The sequence below is a fragment of the Amphiprion ocellaris genome, chromosome 10, assembly GCF_022539595.1.
Source record: "Amphiprion ocellaris isolate individual 3 ecotype Okinawa chromosome 10, ASM2253959v1, whole genome shotgun sequence".
NCBI classification, from domain to species: Eukaryota; Metazoa; Chordata; class Actinopteri; family Pomacentridae; genus Amphiprion; species Amphiprion ocellaris.
The window spans coordinates 12,107,021-12,126,931 of NC_072775.1; the positions used below are offsets into that span (position 1 = coordinate 12,107,021).

General features: G+C 39.2%; 1 protein-coding gene across 8 annotated transcripts in view; it reads right to left on the reverse strand.

The window, feature by feature from the left end:
• st3gal3b (ST3 beta-galactoside alpha-2,3-sialyltransferase 3b) overlaps positions 1 to 19,911 on the reverse strand; it is a 55,892-nt gene that overhangs the window by 16,630 nt on the left and 19,351 nt on the right. For 6 of the 8 annotated variants that reach the window (XM_055014236.1, XM_023273443.3, XM_055014235.1 and 3 more), the window contains 8 exons: positions 19,777 to 19,839; positions 19,226 to 19,267; positions 17,949 to 17,991; positions 16,541 to 16,633; positions 12,003 to 12,097; positions 5,830 to 5,893; positions 5,633 to 5,728; positions 3,863 to 4,049 (listed from right to left, as the gene is read on the reverse strand). In XM_055014236.1, the coding sequence (XP_054870211.1) occupies positions 3,863 to 4,049; positions 5,633 to 5,728; positions 5,830 to 5,893; positions 12,003 to 12,097; positions 16,541 to 16,633; positions 17,949 to 17,991; positions 19,226 to 19,267; positions 19,777 to 19,839 (683 nt within the window). The remainder of the gene's footprint in view (positions 1 to 3,862; positions 4,050 to 5,632; positions 5,729 to 5,829; positions 5,894 to 12,002; positions 12,098 to 16,540; positions 16,634 to 17,948; positions 17,992 to 19,225; positions 19,268 to 19,776; positions 19,840 to 19,911) is intronic. The other 2 variants (XM_023273447.3, XM_023273448.3) reach the window with 2 other exon arrangements.

The window sequence follows — 19,911 nt, forward strand, 5'->3', positions numbered from 1 at the left end:
CATCCCTTCCAGCTGTAAGTGTGCAGGTTACACAAAGAAACTCCCCACTGGACCGACAGACGTAAAAGCTCCCAAAGGACAACTGTTCAGAGTTACATTATGTTTCCCTCTAGGATACACAAAATGGATGGAGCACAGGGAGGATTTCCTGCTGTCTATCCCATAAAGTCTAAGATATTACTCTCCGTACTAAATGTCTCAGTCACCGTTCCCTTTTATTGGTTTAAATACCGGTTGTTGGGTAATAAGTCATAAGCTTAAGTATAATACAACAAGGAATTGTGCCACTGTTTTCGGAAAAATTTCCCAAATTCACAGAAAACACATACATGCATTCATAAATACCTCTTTATGTTTCCACTGCATTTGCCTTTGCTGGTTTTAAGCCAGGTACAATGTAGATAGGATAAGTCTTTTAACAGGACTTCAGTTCCTTTCATGTTGATGCCAAGACTTCAAATCCACTAGCAAATAGACAATGTTGCCCTGGTAACACAGGTTTTTGTTTTTGGCATTACCTTTTTGAAAAGGTAACAATTTCTTCGTCCCCCATTGGTTTTTACTGGCATTTGAGTAGCTATTTGTATGTTAAATTTACATGAAACTCATTTTAATGTATGAAAAAGCAAACTACTTGCTTGCAGTAGCCTTGTTGGTTCTCCCAAAACAATAATGTTTAATAAGCAGAATTATGAATTTTAATGACCTGCATGTCTACATACAGTAATGTGATCAAAAATTCACATAAATGCTACAGGGATTTCAGAAAATTACAACAAATTATCATTTATGTCTGAGCAACATGCGCTACTTAATACACATCACTCTCAAATGATCTGAACACAACATCACTCTGAACACAAACAGCTAACACCGCTGACGAACAATACCTGGCACTAATGAACAAGGCAGCTGACTTCACATCTGACCCTAGGTGCTTAAAAACAACTGGTTGAGCAACTGACCAACAATTCTGTTCATAGCGCCAACACTATTACCAGAAAACCTGAATCACTTTGGGGTTTTACTTTGGAATGTAATTCCATAAAACACGACTGTGTTTTTGTGTGGTATTTTACATCGTCTGTTTATGTAAAGTGCTTATAGTCAAGTCTAACAAGGGAGCTCTAACGGCCATTTAAATGGTGACCAGGAAATAAAAATTTCATGGATAGGATCACCAGTTCTTTGCCCTAAAATAACATTAAAAGGTGATTGCTTAAGTTTTCCGGTTTAGTTTAAACAAAATAGATAACTGACATTTGGAAGGGAGGCATGAGACGTGTTCAACAACTGCCATCTTTGGAAATCTTCAATAGATTTCTAGTAGGGATTCTTTAAGCGGCAAGTCTATCAATTATAGTGTCTTCGGTTATATATACATACATACATACATTGTAAACAAAGCTCCAGTGACCCAAATTGGCCATTTAAAGTGGAGTAAATTGTCCATGAAACATGAAATCAAAGTGATGCACAATGTTTATATTAGGGTTGTAACAGTACATGTATTCATCCTGAATGGCTCAGTATGGGACGTTTGGTTCGGAATGAAATTTCCTCAGTATGGTTCAGGCAGCGAGCCAAGCAGTTACTGTCAGAAGTCTAATCATGTCCATATATTCATGCTCCCAGAACTAGAATTTTAGAATGCATGTTCAATGTAAAACAACCCAAACCTCGAATTCAAAACCACTGTTCACACCAAACCATGAATTTTGTTACCGCTGCATCCTAAATTCATAACAGTAAATCAAAGACTGCACATGCATATTGCCTACGTAGAGGTCAAACTAGGGTCTCTGCACATCTGTCAGTTCTCTTCCACCATATTATCATCAAGGCTTAACCAAAAGACACTCATGATTTTTTCTGCCTTGATAATTAACCATTGAGAAACATTCTTCCTTCCTCAGCGGATCAAAGAGAGCTGAGTCCGACGCCAGAGGCCAGATCAATTATCCCAACCAGCCATTTCCACTGTCCTCTCCCTCTGACACGCCAGAGAAATCTGGGCCCTATCAAAGGCTGAAGGGGCCATCAGCCAGCCAAGCAAGCTATTTTCTTCCATTTTACTTTACTGTTACCTTCCACTGCTCATTTTCTTTTCCCCAGCCATTATCCTTTTACCCCATTTCACTTTGTCCTTTCCATCTATTTTTTTTCTCTTGTACTTTAATCCTAATTCACACCATTACTTAGCTTCAGCTTGCCATTGTGTGCCCTTTCCATTCCCCATTATGACTGCATAGTCCCTTTCTCCTGATTTTTTATCCCCACTCATGACTATCTTTTGACAAATGTCACCTTGTAAAAATTCCAGCCAGCCCCACAACTGCGTAGGAAAATGCAGTGGATTTCCACAGTCCTGTATTTTCTGATTAGACAGAAGCATCCTATACCAAAAAAGTCATAGGAACATGACTATTCGGTCTGTGTAGTATGGTGGAACAATAGTAAAAAATACATAAATCAACAACCCACAATGCAATTAGTTTGACAGATACTGCAATTACCATATAATCCGGTTTTAGTGTGGATGGTCATTTTCTCTATTGTTTTCCACTGACACAGATGTGATTTTTGCTACAGTCTGCACTAAACAAGCATGTTTCCTAATCTCTGGGGAATATGATGCGTGGGTTGTGGCATCTCTGTAGCACAGCAATGTTTAATTTATAATGACATGCTGTTACACATTTTATCTCTATATAAGCAAGCAGTGCTTTTTTTTATGTCTTGAACTCCCGGCAGCTATGTGTAGGTCATAATTTTATTGTAATATAAAAACGATATTGCAGGGAGTTGAAACTTGTTTGAGATATAGGCTAGTGAAAAGGAATTAAATGTGTGTTTCTATTTGTGATATTTGTTCTTTTGAAACTTTAAGGCCCAAATATGCTTTGTAGAAGTAATCATCAATGATGTAAATTGCCAAAGACATGCATAGCAAATAGACTAAAGCATGTAAAAAAAAAAAAAAAAAAAAAAGCTAGTATATTCCTTTCAAAGTGACTACCTTTATGAGGAACTTCTATTAAGTGCTCCCTTTGTCCTGAAGCTGAGTGGACTCAAAATAATCTCAGTCAAAGAGATACAATAGACTGTTTAACAAGAACAGAATGAAAATGATTATGAGAGCTTTTTTATGACAGTGGATATAAAGGACACAAGAGCCATTAAAATAGCTGTCCTCTTTAAGACTTGAAGAGATAAGAAAGACACAGTTCTGCCATTTAGTCTGACCTTTGTGATTAAGAGGCTAAATTATAACCTGCCATTTAACAGTGGCAAATGTAAATGTTCCAGAGGACACCCTGAAGATTTGTTACAAGGTAAAAGAAGAAGAAAAAAAACTGCTTGTTAGTGTTCGTGACTGTTTCACCTCAATTTCCCTTTCACCATTAGGCAGCTAAAATCACCTAAAACAAATTATGTAGCAGAGATTTGTGTTGTCCTCATAACCCCATTACAAAAAAGATTTACACTTCCACAGAAAGGAATGCTCAGAATGTGATCAGAGGTTAGACTGCTACGTTTTGCTAAAAAAAACCAAAACACATAACTCAGATATTTAAACACATTTCGACACCCAAAGAAGTAAAAATTCTCTGCAGCATAATTCAGCTGGCTGCTGGTCAAAATCACACATACTATGATGGAAAAAATGCTGAAATGAATGAGAAAAATGTAAGTGGGTCTGGAGCTAAATGCTGTTCTCATTTTGGATCAGTATATATATTTAAACACCCACTCTGAGTGTTGCAGATTCGCCTGCATATCTGAGCCATTATTTCTGTACGTTTTTAAAGTTCAGGATTTTAATTGCAATTCTGTAACAGTAATTCAAAAATATGCTTACCAGTTTCTCCTTGTAGACCATCTGTCTGAGCCACTTGAAATCAAGTGGTTTGAAAGCAGAAAAAACAAAAAGTGAGTCTTTTTCATAGTTTTCGGGCTTCTGGATAGCTCCTTCCGGATAGGTTATCCTAATGGTGGTTTTGGTCCCTACGTCTTTGCCATAACCCTTTACAGGGGCTTCATTCAACCTGCCAGCACATACAAAGGTGTTAGTGAAGGAAAGAAGTATGTGGGATTTTGTATTATTCACATTTTAATCCACATCTGCATTTTGTATATTTTGACATGTTTAAAATTAAAACAAGAGAATATAACCTGGCAGCAAACAGAAATTCAAAAATTTGTTTTCTTCAAATATTAATGCACTGTTACATCTTTATGAAGATTAACTGTAGAATAAGTGTAGGAACCCTTGCAGTTGTTCAATCTCAGGACTTCATTAACTTGTTAGGCCTTCAGTTCTTTATTAGGCCCACAAGTTTCATTATGAATCTTTACCTGCTGAGAGTTCAAGACCTTACTAAACTTGCAACCCTTGTGGTAATATCCAACAACTATCAACTTAAGTTGAAAGAGTTCTGAAAATGAAGCAAACTAAATGAAGCAAACTAATGACTGCAAAGCAAGGACAGGCAATAAAATAATCCAATCCAGATTTCCAATTTCCAAATTCAGTCAAGTGGAAGAACTGTGGAACACAAAATCTTGAAGTTCAGAGAAAACTTTTAGATCAAACTGTTCTTTAGCTGAGTAAAAAGACGAAACATAACCCCCACATGGCTGCAAATGAGTGATCGTGCACTGCTCCACTGTGCAGTGTTGGATTTATAAGAATGAGTAATCAGAAAGGAACCTTATTTGCAACCTCATCACTAAAGTCAACATCTCAAGTCTGCAAAGCAGCATCTGAATAAACCAGCTATTTTAAAAACAAGTGGTGTGGACCGATAAAGTTCAAACTGAGGTCTTTGGCCACTTTCTCCAAAGGTTTGTTTGGAGAACAAGAGAAGCAGCATTAGATGAAGTCTACTGTACACGCAGGGTGGAAACTTTCTGCTTTGCGATTGTCTCAGTGACACATGAAACTGTGCAAGGAAATGTCAGCAATATCTGGATGCGAAAGTTAGGCAGTTGGCAAAGGAAGTGACAATGAAAAGAAGCTGGCTTCTATAACACAAGAGTGATCCAAATCATATCTCAAATTCAGGAGACACAAGCTGAAGCTTTTGGAACAACGCTCTCCTGATTTGATCACCAATCTATGCGGAGATCTTAAATAAGTGTGTGAGAAAGCGTAAAAACATCTCAGAACCTGAGGTGATCCACAGCAAGAGTAGGTGGAAATTACTAAATATAGAAAAGAAAGCTGTGATATCTGCAAAAGGGCACATTACTAAGTACTGAATAAATAGGGTGCTAAGACTTTTTCTTTACTGTCTAATATTATTTAAAGATTCAGCACATGGAATAAAAAAAAGCAAGAGTGCATTGACATTTAAAGAAAGTCTCATATTTTTTGTCTGTGTGCTGCAGAGGGTGTACTTACTTCTTTTCACCTAAAAAAATCTACTAAATATATATGGTCAAGGGCACTCAAATTTTTGCATTCACCCAATATGCACTTTAAGATTTCTTTAAATGAAGAAATACAAAATATCAACGAATATACCGGTACTGATCCCATCATGTTCATGCTTTTTTTTCTTCAACTATGACACTGTGTATTTACGTTACAAATTGCTTGGACTTCTTAATCACAGTGTCATCTTACCTCACTACAACATCGTAGTCATCTATACGGGAGCCCAGAGACTTGTTGGACAAGATTCCACCGTTGCCCACGATGATGCATCTTTTGCAGCTCAGACTGGGAGGCAGGACAGCCACAAGTTAGTAAAATCAAGTAATTGATATATAGAAGAAAAAAGAGGACTACATGATGACATAAGTGTGAGTAGGTGTGGGTACCTGTCTAGCTCGTCTCCGAGTCCGAAATTTTTCGTGGTAGTTAGGATGCTGTCTATTATTCTCTCTGCAGGGGAAAACAAAGTCAAGGAACCACAATGAGGAGGACAAAGACATATTAGGTTGCACAGAATAACAGTTTATAAATATTAAAAAGCTTACATGAGTGTATTAGCTGTAATATCAGGGTGATTTATAATGGGTATTAAGTTTCCTGGCAATTAATAGGACTACTAGAGTCAAATTCTCTACATCCAAAATTCTGTCAAATCACCTCAAGCACTCACTCCTCACGGAGCAGCACGTCAGGTTAACACACTGTTGTTCGCCAATAATGAAAATGAAAGATCTGACAAGCCCCTTAGAAGATGAACCGACTGCCAAGGATCTCGACATACCACTAGAGATACAACAATCTAGGTGGTCTTAAGAGAGGAGGAGAGAACACCTCTCTCCGTTTATTCAGTCACAGATAAGAAGTGACCAATCAACCGTCAGAAACAGCAGTGGTCAGATTACGGAGGGAAAAAAGCTGTTGTGTTCTGGAGAGGAGTGAATCTGGGCGAAACAGACATACTGAGTTCGGGATGGTATGCCTGTGTGTATGTAGAAACTCTCCCATAAAAGCACTCAGAGAGGAATGCTGTTTTCAAACAAGCACATTCTCCTGGTTAAGTGGGCGATGGTGAGCTTGTCTCCCTGCGTGGCTTGCACCCCTCTGATCGCAGGGTAAGAAACGGGAATGTTTAGCCATAGCACGCATTCCTGCCATGTTCTTCTGGGCATTCTGCGGGAGTGATTCTTCCAGCGTTAGATATTACATATATTTCTCTCTCCTCCTGGCCATTTTTAGGCCTCTCAAATCATCTTTCATAACACCTCAATTCCATTGCGTTTTCAAATATTTTTGATCCATGATCCATATTTTTAGTAATTTTGAAGCACCACACAAGGACAAGATGGATTTAAATATTATGATACTACAAAATTATTTCCTTTTTTTGCTTTCTACATGACAGTCAATCTACTTGGCATTGTTAGAAAATGCCCTTTATTTTCATTGCCTTATACTTCACTTATTATAATCACCGTGCAGCGAACTGTCCGCAAAGAGGAGCCAAGAGAAACAGCAAAAGTGAGAGTGAGAAGGAGAGAGTTTAGACTGGGGCCTCAAAGCAGTTTGTAAGACATATTACAGTCCATTCACCCTGGCTAACGATCCTAATGATTAACCTGCTGAGGAGAGGCGAGCAGAGCCACAGCCCATTGTTTGGATGTGGTGTCGATGTCTGGCGTCAAGCATCACCCCCGAGCAGCATAAACACAAGGACCACACCTGGATACAAGCGGGTGAAAAGTAAAAAATCACAATGGGCAGTGCTCTCTTCCAGAGAGCCACATGGAAGCTAATTGTTGTAAGGATCCGGGGTAAACATTTCAGCAAAGTATGTCTCGTGGTGGAGCCAAAGACGAATGGCTGTACATTCAGACATTAATCCAGCGTGGAACTCTTGAAACGACAAAAATTTTTACTGGCAACACAGAGGACTGGCAGAAGCATCACATAACACATAAACACAGACACATTGTTGGAGAGAGTGTAGTCTAAACAATATAAAGAATATTGTGATGACAGAAAGATATTTCTTAGACCTGTTCTTAAAATGGCTTTTGACTCAACATGAACCGCCATGGGGAAGAAGACAAAAGTCAATAATTAATTGCAGTACAATGATGACTAATTTATTAAGGATATTTGAAAAATCTTTAAACAATCAAACTGCTGAGGACTGACTATTGTGGACTCTAAATCTGAAGTTTGTGCAAGTATTTGGCACCAGTTCACTTTGCCTTTCTGGCTGAATCATGTTTCCTCATAACTATGTGTAAAGTTACATAACGGTCTGTGTGCCTTCATTTGGTAGGCATGCTGGGAATGAAAACAGTCGTGATATCATTCATGTATTTTGAAACTTTTGAATTAGCAGATGAGGATACAATGTCAGGAATTTGTTGCGACGGTCGCAAAGTATGAGGACAACCAAGGTTGAATACACAAGTGTCTCTATAAAAAGCTTTGTGGACTTGATGAAACCAAGATCTTTACAACAGGCCAGTAATGGTTATGACGTTAAATCTAAAGTTAGGCAAAGAGTTTCTTTCAAATTGCGTCTTTCATCCAGACAGATTCCCCAAATATGCAAACATAGCACACAAGACATTGCATTTCAAACTTACTATTCATGCCTTGGCACTGCAAATTCACACACTTCCTAAACAGTTCAGTTTATCAACTGAAGCCACAGCAGGTAGTAACACTATTTTAGACAACTCTCAGCCTAATATAAAAACAGGGGTAAGCTCATGAAACACTACCAATTTAAGCATTAAAACTGGTTCCAACCAAAAAGGGGAAAAATGCTGACTTTGAATTGCTGAAATACATTATCCAGACACTTACTTTACAGTGAAAACTACATTTACCAATGCAAAATATAACCACTCATACATTTTGTCCGATCAGTAGCTGACTGGCAACCTGCATTGCTGTGAGTGTAGCTTTTCTCTGAGATGGTATAAGTGCAGTTTTGCTGTTCTCAAGCTGATCTGTGCCAAAGACACTTCTTGGCAAAATAAAAGTAAAAATAAAACTCGCCCCCAGCACCACTCCATGTTCTCAATTTGGAATCCTTTGTGGCGTTCTATTCAAGATCCACACGTATCATCTCTCCACATGAGTACCACTAAAAGGGAAACCCCACTGCCATCATAGTCCGTGGAGAAAACAGAAACCAGGTGTAACACTCACACCGGGAGTGCTCTTTTGATAGTGGCTGCGACTGTGTGTGTGTGTGTTCGAATGACAGTTGAGAACTTGCCAGGGCACAAAGGTAACATTCACTGTGCCTTCTGCTTCAAAGTATTGGAAAATATGTGACAGAGCATGTCAATGAAGCCAGATTAATGTTATCTCTCCAGTTCCCATGGTACTGTGTACTGGTTCGATATCTGAAGTGCTGGAGTGTGTTAAGGTCAGGGAACAAGTACAAGTACTGTTTGTGGAGACACTAATGTTAGAGTGTTGGAGACATCAAGCTCCCTGGTCCCAAAATAGAATTCATCCAGCAAACAGATATATATCTCTTACAGCTACAGAAGCCCAGCCTGTGAAAAAGATGACAAAGTATTCATAATCTCATGAACGAGGTATAATAAGAGTATCACAATATTATGATTTGTTGGTTGAGAAGGCAGAAAAACTACCCTTTTAGTAGCTGTCTATGTTCAAAACTCTAAGTTTAAGCAAAAAAGATGATGAAGAGCCAAGTAAATCAAATGTTGAGTAATTATGTCTGAAATTTTCAATGAACAGCTGTAGCTTACTGTACTTCACCAGCTTCATACTCCAAATACTGACTGACTGTTTTAAATAAAATGTTAATATGATTAAAAGTTTTACTGGAAGACTCATGGATTGATTAAGACAATCAGACGTAAATCTTAGTAGGGTTGCATGATATATCATATCTGCATCTGCGTTGCAAGTCAAATTAACACATGTTAGAACTCTGTTTTTTTGCTTAATCTAAAAAGAAAAGTCACACTGATCTTCTTTTCCACGACTAACTGCAAGAGAAGTCTGTCTGAAAGAACATACCTTACTTACATTTAGGGGGTCTTGGATACAGGTTTTGTATGTGTGAAGTGAAATGTGCAGGGAAAAGTAAAGAAACTGTTACAAAAAAAACTAGAGGGATGATCTGGCTGCAAATACAAACCCAACTTTAGTTGTACAGAAATATTTCTGCAATGGAGAGGATGATGTTGATCAAAAACAGGTACTCTGTCAGCAGCGTCTTGCAATTGTTGCAACGTGAGGCAACATGACTTACTCATTTGGCCTTTTAAATCAGAACTACAAAGCTCTGTATGATGTGCAAAAAGCCAGATCTGAAAGCCATCTAAGGCAAATAAACTATTTTGGTTATCTCTGACAGTGTTACATCATATGAGAAATGTTCCAAATGGCACAAAGAAACTAATGATGCAATAACTTTTCACCTTGTGGGAGACATGATACTAATTCATACAGTTACCAAAGAGGGTTTTAAAAACATGACCTGGTCACTTGACAAGCAGTCAGGCATAGCAAGGCTAAAGCTGAAAAAGAGCTGTCACAAACGTAATAATATGCAGCTAAAATGGACTTGTGGTCCAGCCGAGAATAAAGCCCTACGTAAGCTTTACAGTCCACTTTATATACAAGGATTTCCAACTATAAAGTCACTGCCAACAAATGGCATTCTTTGATAATCATGTGAGTGAGAACATCACAACGGGGACAAGATAAATGTTTGCTGCTGGGGCTGCTTGGTCTCAGTGAGACACATTAAGTCTGTATAACAACAGACAATGTGGTGAACATGAAGGCGATGGTCCTAAACAAGTGAATCAGGCTGCAGTGCTTTGACGACAGACTGCATCTTCTAAAGTTAGCAACTTATATTCATGCTGTATTTCCTAAGCAGTTTTTTTTCCATATTTCAAAGTATACATTGCAGCAATAAACATAACGCTCTAATATCAGTTTTTTCCAAATATCCTAATATCCTGCAGCCATACATTGAAGTCTTTCCAGAAAACAGCCAAGCTTTCCTTTTAAGCTATTATGGAAATAACATTAGTTTGCTAAAGCTGATCTATTTTGCTGCTGCTGATATATGTCCTTTCAACTATCGACAATTTGCTAAAAATGAGAGCCTATATGTTTTCCATTGCTCTCTGCAAATTAATAAAAGACTGAGGAGAATTAAGGTTTGATAAGACTCGTGAGTGTCTGAGCTTAAACAATCCGGACACTTTGCCAGATGGAAGCCAGATCAAAAATAAAACCAACCACTGGAAGCTACCAAGAAGTAAAACAACAACCAAGCATGGATGGTGTGAGCCAGACATTAGGGGATTTCTTGCATGAAAAGGCTACTGTTTAGTAGTCACTTTTGACATTTTTAATTGCTCAATAACAAAGCACACCTGGAAATGTGAAAACAATCAATGCTCGCATTATTATTTGATAATTGCATAACTGGCAACAACTAAAGCTGTCCACAAGAACATGATAACAGATCTCATACTGTCATAAGTAAGGAAGAGGCAGAGCAACAAACCTAAGGAAAAACACTTTTTGCCAAAAACAAGCTGTGCAATAATGACAAAAGAATAATCTTTAAAAAAAAATCCTAAAAATACTTTTCCACACATCTGAATTGCTGCTCACACCTCTGATTTTCTCAACAAGTCAAACACAAAACACAATTCAGTCTGATTATCAAACTACAGTATAACTTGTCAAAAGACATTTTGGCAGCTTGATGATTGATCTTACGAGCTTCATCAATGATGTCATAAGTACATACAGCATGAGGAGCCAAGTGATGCTAGCTGATAAGTAAAGAATGTTGGCAGTCATTACTTTTTATTTCAGCACCTCTATTGACCAAGGTGTAATGCTGGTAAACCACAAAACTGTAAATCATCAGACCAATATTGAAAACACGATAACCTTGTTGGATTATATTTAACATAGAGGCACTGCAAACACAGAACCTATATCAAGTAGTCGCTATCAAGCTCCAAGATAACATCTAAACTTAAAAGAGACAGCAGCACAAGAACACTTGCTCAGCTTTAAATGGTTACTTCAACTGTTTTAAACATGAAATTAAGTTTACCAATCCCAAGAAGAAACTGTAATAACATCTGTATGTCTTCTGTGGCTCTGGACGAAGCTTTTCCAAGTCTGACAAGATGACCCTGAGATATCTACTTGAACTAACACATTTAACAGAAAACTGCACTACAAACTTGGCAGGAAACTGGAAAGAAGTAGGCATTTAGGAGGCAGCTGGGTCCAATAAAAGATCAAGTTGCATTACAGTAAACTTAGAAAGAGCCTGAACCATAGAAGAGACCAAAAGTCAAGATATCTCACCCTCTCCGATATTGACTGTTGTTTTTCATCAGTCTCTTGCGGTTACATCAACATTATGGAATACTCAAGCCTCACCACATAAAATCCTCATAGATCAAATCAAAAAGGAGAAGTTCTTGTTTTTTTTTTTTTTTTACTGAAGGTACAGTACACAGCAGTGGAGCCCCCGTGATGAATGTCTTACCTTGCGTTTTGAAACCAAATGGAGGTAAGTAATTGCTGACTTTTGCTAGACGTCTGTAGTTCTGATCGAGAAACATGGGTGCTGGTTTCATGAACCTGGAAAGGAGAAAGAGAAGAAGAAGGAAAAGGAACAAAGAAGAAAGTTTTCATTAGTTGAAATAAACAACAAAAAAGCATCAGGTTGCAACAATGATTTTTCTCAGTATATCTACTCCTGTGATTAGGAATGATTTATTCTGATAGAGGCTTTTTGAAGCTGATGCTGATTTTTAGTTATTTTTTGGCCTTTTGCTGGCTTTATTTGATAGGTGCAGTTGAGAGCCAGACAGGGAAGTAGGGACAAGAATGGAGGGAAGACATGCAGTAAAGGACTGTGAGCTGGAATCGAACCCAGGCTGCTACGTACATGGGTCACTCGCTCAACCAGTTGAGCTATCTGGGCGTCCACTGATGTGGATTTTTAAGACAAAAAATTTCAGTATCGATCAACCCAATAAAATAATGGGTTCATTGTTGTTTCTTAACTTTCCAGCAAATGCATTTTTAAAAAAAAACTAGTAAGCAGCTTACCATGAAGACACCACAGTCCACTCAACTGTGAAACACACACTGCTTCATGTGTTACACACAGACAATTGTAAAGAATGGAGACAGAGCGTGCTTTACAGGACAAACTGTAATGGCATCATTTCACCCACACAAATCAGGCATAACATTATGACCACCTGCCTAATAATGTGTTGGTGAAGAGGTAATCAGTGTACATCTGACTGGCCAATATCGACCGGGTAATATCGGCTAACTGATGTAATCAGTCAGGCTGTTGTTTTGTTGTGCATTCCCTTACTGCACTTTTTCTCCTCTCTGCAGAAAGTCCTGTGTTTTCTCATAATCCCTGCTACACAGTGGTGTTAATGTGCTGGGAAAAGTTTATGTTACAAAGAGGTGATAGCAAACTTTGATTGTTCCGCTGTCATTCAAGTAATAACATCTCCACCTCCTGTGTACTGTCAAAGTTTCCCAAAACACGGAAAGGCTGCACACACACCTCAGCAATGCAGCCAAAAACTAAGCAGGTAACAGAAACGGAGAGGCGTAGAATAGCACAGAAGGCGGCTGCGGTGCATAAACCCATCAACATAACCTCCCCACCCACCCCTAAATCACAGCAGACACACAGTGTTGATAAACCAGCTTAGACAACACACATACCAGAATGCTGTTTCCCTCAAATGATCTGGAGCACAACTGCTTCTACAAACTGAATTAGTGGTTGGAATTGTTCTCACAGTTTAGAGAAAACATACCATGAAACATCAAAATAGAAAATTCACTGAGGTTTGCATACAGGAAACAACACAGATTTTAAACTTCTTCATTGGAAAGCCAGTCACAATCAAAAACAAATTGAATGTGACATTCAAAAACATGCCTGTGACCAATGTTTTTAATGCCCCATAAACTGCTACTTCCAGCATCGCCTCTTCCTTATCCTGTGTGTCTATATAAGTCTGTGCGTGTGTCCTCTTTTGATTAATAACAGCTCCGAAATCAAAAGAAGCCATTTCCCCTTAGTCACGCCTGTGACCCGAGTGCTGGGCTATGTGCCACTTCAGGATGGATGTGTGTTTTTATGACCCGCTGTCGAGCTCAAGGGATGCAAGAGGAGAGCAGAAGACAGACATTCTAGTTATTTCTGTTTTAATGTTTACATGCATGAAGCTCTATGGATATACGTCTACAAGACACTGTGAGCATTCTCATGTCAGATTTAAATGATCGTTGGGACACGCCCTACAGAAAAGACAATGCTAGACGGCCTGAGGAGATATGTGAAGCTGGTGCACATTATTTTGTTTATGTTCAAAGGCATAGAGAGATATATTACAGAGACTGTTGCACGGCCCTCTTTACCAGAATCGGACCACCAGCAACACAACTGTTGCAACCTGCTGAAGGTCTTATGGTTAAGCACACGCACACACAGTTGTTCTTCTCAGCAACCATAAATACTGACTATGACAGACAACAGACCACACTAAGTATCAAAGGATTTTAAACTGAGAAATCAAGAGAGGACACAGGAATCCTGGATAGCTTGTTAATATAACACCGCCAGAAATAAGTGGATCTCTGAGACACAATGACCAAACATGGCTGACATTATTGGGAGACCTTCCGGTTAGCTTCAACCTCTTCCAAGCACCGTAATTGGTCTTTGAGACCCTCATTATCCTCCAGCTTTAAAGGATAAGAGGAGAGAGAGACTGAGAAGAGGCAGTTATGTATGGCTTTCCCCCTGCTCACATCACCTGACTGGAGCACACACCCTCAGAGACTTCTGTCCTGCCAAAACAAATGGAGATTCATTAAACCTAAGACTTCTGAGGCCATAAGGGGCTATAAATAACACAGGACCATTACGAGTCACTGAGGCCTGACCAACAGTCAGTCACTGACATCCTGACAAAGCAGAGAGACAGGGGGCTGCTTGTTGTTAAATAAAAAGTGAGGGCTCCCAAAACAGCCAACAGGCAGGGATGCATTGTGCTCATTTCCTCTGCTGGGTCCATCTCTCACAGGCAATATTTTCATAACCGTGCACCTTCAAGTTCACTGCCAACACTTGATTTAGGGCTCCAATACAAACAGTTTTGGGTAAAGCAGAGGAGAGGGGAGGTGGGTAAAATAAATTGGATTCTGTAGGGCAAGGGGCTTCAGAGAACACAAACATGGAGAAGGCAGGAGATGATTAGAAGGAGAGTTAAAGGACCTCACTGCAAGAGGTTAAGTAGGTTTTACTCTAACAGCTAAACTGTGGGCCACACCTATTTGGACAAAATGTTAAAGAATATTTAAAGTTTTTTTTGTTGGATAAGAATAGAAAGCAGGCAGAAATTTTTTAAAAAAGCTACCAAAGAAGATGTTAAGTGGTTGACTTTCTTTCACACAGGACACAATAAATCACAACCTAACACACATTGTGCACATTCAACTATACATATACACTCGTGTACAAACAGGAATATTGACACAAACTTACACTAAGTGTAGCATTAATTGTGCTTATTGACCTGTGTGTGCCTGGGCTGAAGGTAGTAGTAATCAGTGGGCTCCCAGGGGTGCTCTGTGTTGTACAGAACTTTGATCCGACACGTGCGGCTGATTAGAGGAAGTCATTACAAGGGAGGACATTGTTAACACATAGCCTCTCATATAGGCTGAGGGCAGGTCCTCAAAACAGCTTCGTCTATCTTGTTAAGCAGCACTGCAATTTACAACTGACAGTACAGCTGAGGGTGTAGTTTAGAGAAGCTCGCGTCTCGAAATACACACAGACAATCAAGTCATTCAGTGTATACTGAGGACAATCTTATGCCATTTGCTTTCAATGGACCCAGTTAAATATTTAAAGATTCTGAAGATAAATTTACATAGTAAAGGTGCATCAGTCAGGAAGAGAAATCCAGGCTGATGGAAGTATTGTGTAAAAATCTGAAAAGAAGAAAGGTTCTAACAGAAAACGTTTTGTAGCGACATCCCATGTTCTGCTGGCTAAGGCACATGCTGCATGATTGTGGCATTCACAGCTCGATTACTAGCCTGGGGACCTTCTATGCATGTCGTCCTCACATTGCCCGAATTTCCTTTCTCTATGCACTGTTAAATGTCAAATAAAAGCAAAATGCCAGAAAAAATAAGTGAAAAAGTTGTAATACTCTAATAAACAAAATCTGTAATATGTCAGACTTGTTGGACAGACATACTCAATTTTCTTCTTCATCTGAGGCTTTGTAATTTGTGTTACTGTGCACCTTCGGGCGACAGATAAATTGGGTGCAATACTTTTGCTTGGAAATGGGCTTGGTGATTTTGTCCCACAACTAGGCCAAGTTCTCACTGAAGTGCCACTGGCTATTGTTCAGCAATGCAGAAATTGCCCTTGCTTAGCTTCAAGAATGCTAATGGGACAATGTTCTATAGATCGAGCTGAGATTTGCAGCAAATAGAGGCCCAGAGAAAAATCAAAAGAACCAATGACATCAAGAGGGCCATGAAGGACTGTGTGGGTTGGGTACCAGAAAGCTCATGATGAGTCAGGACAGGAAGTTGGTTGGTGTCGTTCATAGAGAAAGCCTCTAAGGCTCTGAGATATGACAGGGGAAAGATGGGAGACCTTGTACTTCACAAAGGTTCTTTTGTGTAACGAGGGGATCACAAGGACAAAGTCGAGTTTCTGTGGTGGGGAGGAAGATGATTGAAACACGATTGAAGCTGGGGAAGATTGGATAGGAATGTGGGGACTTCTCTGTTTCTAACTCAAAACCCTGAAGGCCTGGCTGGCTTGATGACTGACATCATACATCTTGGTATGTTCGAGTCACAGCTTTTCTCCTACTGACACCCAAAGAAAATGAATTGTTTGTGAAGTTACTGACTGTGCATGTGAAGTTCTTCAAGCAAGTTTAAAGGAAGTTGGCCTGTATGTTCATGCTGCTATATAACGTTATGTGTAAAAGACAGTGCAGTCCTCCTCACTTAGGATAGATGGTGGTCATCTTGGCTGCTGCATATCCTGGCTTGCACACGCCTTCGCTGAGGTTGCCATACTTGTATGCCAACTCCGGTGGGCTGTACATTAAAGGAACAGAGGGAGACATCAATCAGACACATCATGATAACTGTTTATCAATCACACTGACAAATTTAAAGCCTCAAAAAACGAGCTTGTCAAACAATGTGCTACAGAGATAGGGCTGTGGATTGCTTAGGAAGTCGGGGAACTCAGCAACAACTCAGTGTATCACCTGTGTGTGGCAAGACAAAGCAGAGAGGCCTTGTTTAAATAATCACATTGGCAGGACTAAAACTAGAACCTCCCGATTACTACCATGATCATTAATTATCTGATGAATGCCACGATTCTAGTTCAAATAAACAGGGAGAAGGGAGAGGGGCCCGGGCCTTTGCACTTTGTGAGGTCCAAAATCAAAGTTGGCAGGATATATGACTGGGGCTTTCTTGCACATAATGTGAAGTACTTCTTTGCTCATATACTATATTTTAGTCATGTTAAAATGGCTTGGCCTTAGTTGGCCTCCAGCTGGTAAGTAATTTGGTGGGAATTAAAATCTAGGGGCACTTTTCCATCGGTCAGACTAACAGCAGAAATAAATGACCTAAGTCATAAAACTAATTTAAGCTTCAAGATGAATTGCAATGTTGTATGCTTTTGCTCTAATTGTGTAATTAATGGCACTGTAGATATAAAGTAAAGAGCCGTACTACACAAACCAAATCCATGTGAAATCCACCTTAAAGTGTGTGCTGACATAGTGCTTACAGTGTGTGCAAAGTGTAGACAGACATGCACTGTGAGGGCCGGGTGGTGATGGCAGCATATGATTATTGCCTGCATGGTAACGTGGGGGCAGAGAGAGGACCTCACCATGGCAGTTTAGAGCAGAAGTGTCAAACCAATTCAGGGAACTATACACATATCAGCAGAGACGCTGACACAATGACAGTTGTGTAATTATCTACTGTAGCATGTTCTCACCATGACAAACCACAGCCCCTCTGGAATAAACGGAAAGCACTAACTACATCTCAATTCACGCTAATGTCTAAAATTATTACTCAGACCTCCTATTGCATCTGTGCATTTGTCACCATGTGTGTTTGCTACGCCATGTGTTTATTTAAAAACATCAAGTTAGATTAATTGGTCTTACGTTTACATTTTCAGGCTTCATTGGTCAACCACAACCTGTATGAGTAAGTATTTCGTGAAAACAGATGTAAAACAATTTCTGAATTAATGAAGTCACACAGGCATTCAGCTGTTCTAAATGCAACAAGTTAGAAATATCCCACGCAGTACACGATGAAGAACTGCCAAACATGTTAAATTAAATAAGTGCCTACTAGAAAGAGATGTACTCACAGTTTTGTGTCCAGCTGCAGCAGAAAGCCCTGCTTATCATACACTGCAAAATAAACACAGAAATGGAGATGATACATTACCATGACTCCACAAAGCAGATGGATAAAAATTGAATTTTGCATCTTTGGTGGCAGCTTTTTATAGTCATCCAGTCTATGTCATCAACTATCAGCTCAGTAGCTGTAGTTGTAAACAACCTGTGCAGCTTGTACAGGGAAAACAATATGGCAAATGTAAAAAGTAAAAGCATTAGGATTAAGGATTCATGATAAACAAGCAGGGTTAGGGAGAAGCCAGCCAAAACAATCTGTTGAATTTAAAATAAAGTTAGAAAAGAAGTTAGAGATCACCTATGGACAACCAAATGGACAGTCAATAGGTGCCAGGTGAAGCACTGAGGTAAAAGACAGAAGCACAGAAAATCAGGAGGAAAATATTTAGGATGAAATGAGAACTTTATTTTCAAATGTCATTTGAGTTTCTATTGCAGTCTTACATTTCACAATAATGCTTACAGGGTCACAAAACACTACCTATATTAATTTATGTCTATAAAATGCCTTATGTGCATTAGCATGACAGAAAACTAGGTTTAACATGAGCATTAGTTGAAAGTAGGAATAGTGCGGTATTACGGCTGTAGTTGCGGATCTTGTCTTCACAGAAAAGCTGAAGAAAAAAGATAAAGAAAAGGACAATGGAAATGTGCGACAACTGATTAGGGTAGGATCCAAGCACTGTCCTGGAGGATGGGAACGTTGCCACAGCAGCCAAGATGAGTGAGAGTGTGTGTGCATGATGTTTATTAAGAAGCATAAGACAGCAAGAAGTAGAAGCAGCTTAGGAAAAATTAACAGTGCAGGTTCATAACGGCAAGACAAATATTGGTTTTACAGAAATTTTACAGTATTGTGCACAAAACATCTGCAGACAGCAATGCCATTTGTTACTGAGCCAAGACAACAGAGGGCAGTGTTGTATTACACTGCAGCTTCATATGGAGGATGATGACTGAGCAGATGTTTAGTTCTTCACTGGTTATCATGAGTATTTTATTACTGTACCTTGAATTCACCTGTTAGGAACAGATGCGACTGACAAAGCTCACTGACATTTATTTTTATTTATTTTTTTTTTATGAAAAAATTTCTAGTTTCCCAGCTCAAATAGAGCTGCTTGAAATATCCCAAGGCTTTAAAAGGTTCAGTCATTTATTTTTAAATGGTGTTGGACCAACAAGAATGGGTAGGGTTCAGCTAGTGAGACTGCAGATGTACCTGAGCCTACTATTCGTCCCACGGTGATGTCCGTTTCCAACTCTGAAAAACAAGAGGGTCAGTTAGCACCGTTTGATGTCAGTCTTTTATGGCAGTATTGGACATGGGAAAAAAGCCAACTGCAAATGTCAGACATCACAGAGTAAGAGGAGGATAAGGAGAGGTTAGTCGCTTTAATCACAGTAGGTGATATTATCCTTCTGAATCTCAACCTTTATTCAAAGATGGAAAGTCCAATTAGGTAGAAAATTAACTGCAAGAAGCCCCTATTATGTTTATGCGATTATTATGACATTGAGAGGTACCCATGAAGACAGAATAAGTGATTGAGCACAAACATTTTTGGTAAGAATAATAGTTATGGCACCTAAATGACCGTCAATATGGCAGTGAATATGGAAAGCTATCAATGCTCAGTTAGCAGAGATTTAATTCCATGGGGGGAAACAAAAAAATAAACAAAAAAATAAATAAATCACTCAGCAGCCCAGTTTAGCACCCGCTTCTTAAAAGTCACCCAGCATATATGGGCGGAGTCCCAGTGCCTCTACCTGTAATTCTTTTCACTTCAGCACCTTTAGTCACGACTACAGTTGTCTCCTCTGCATCCCTGTCTGTAAACAAAAGGGGGTTAACACACTGAAATAAGATCATCATCAGTCTGGAGCTAAGGAAGCAACTAGAAA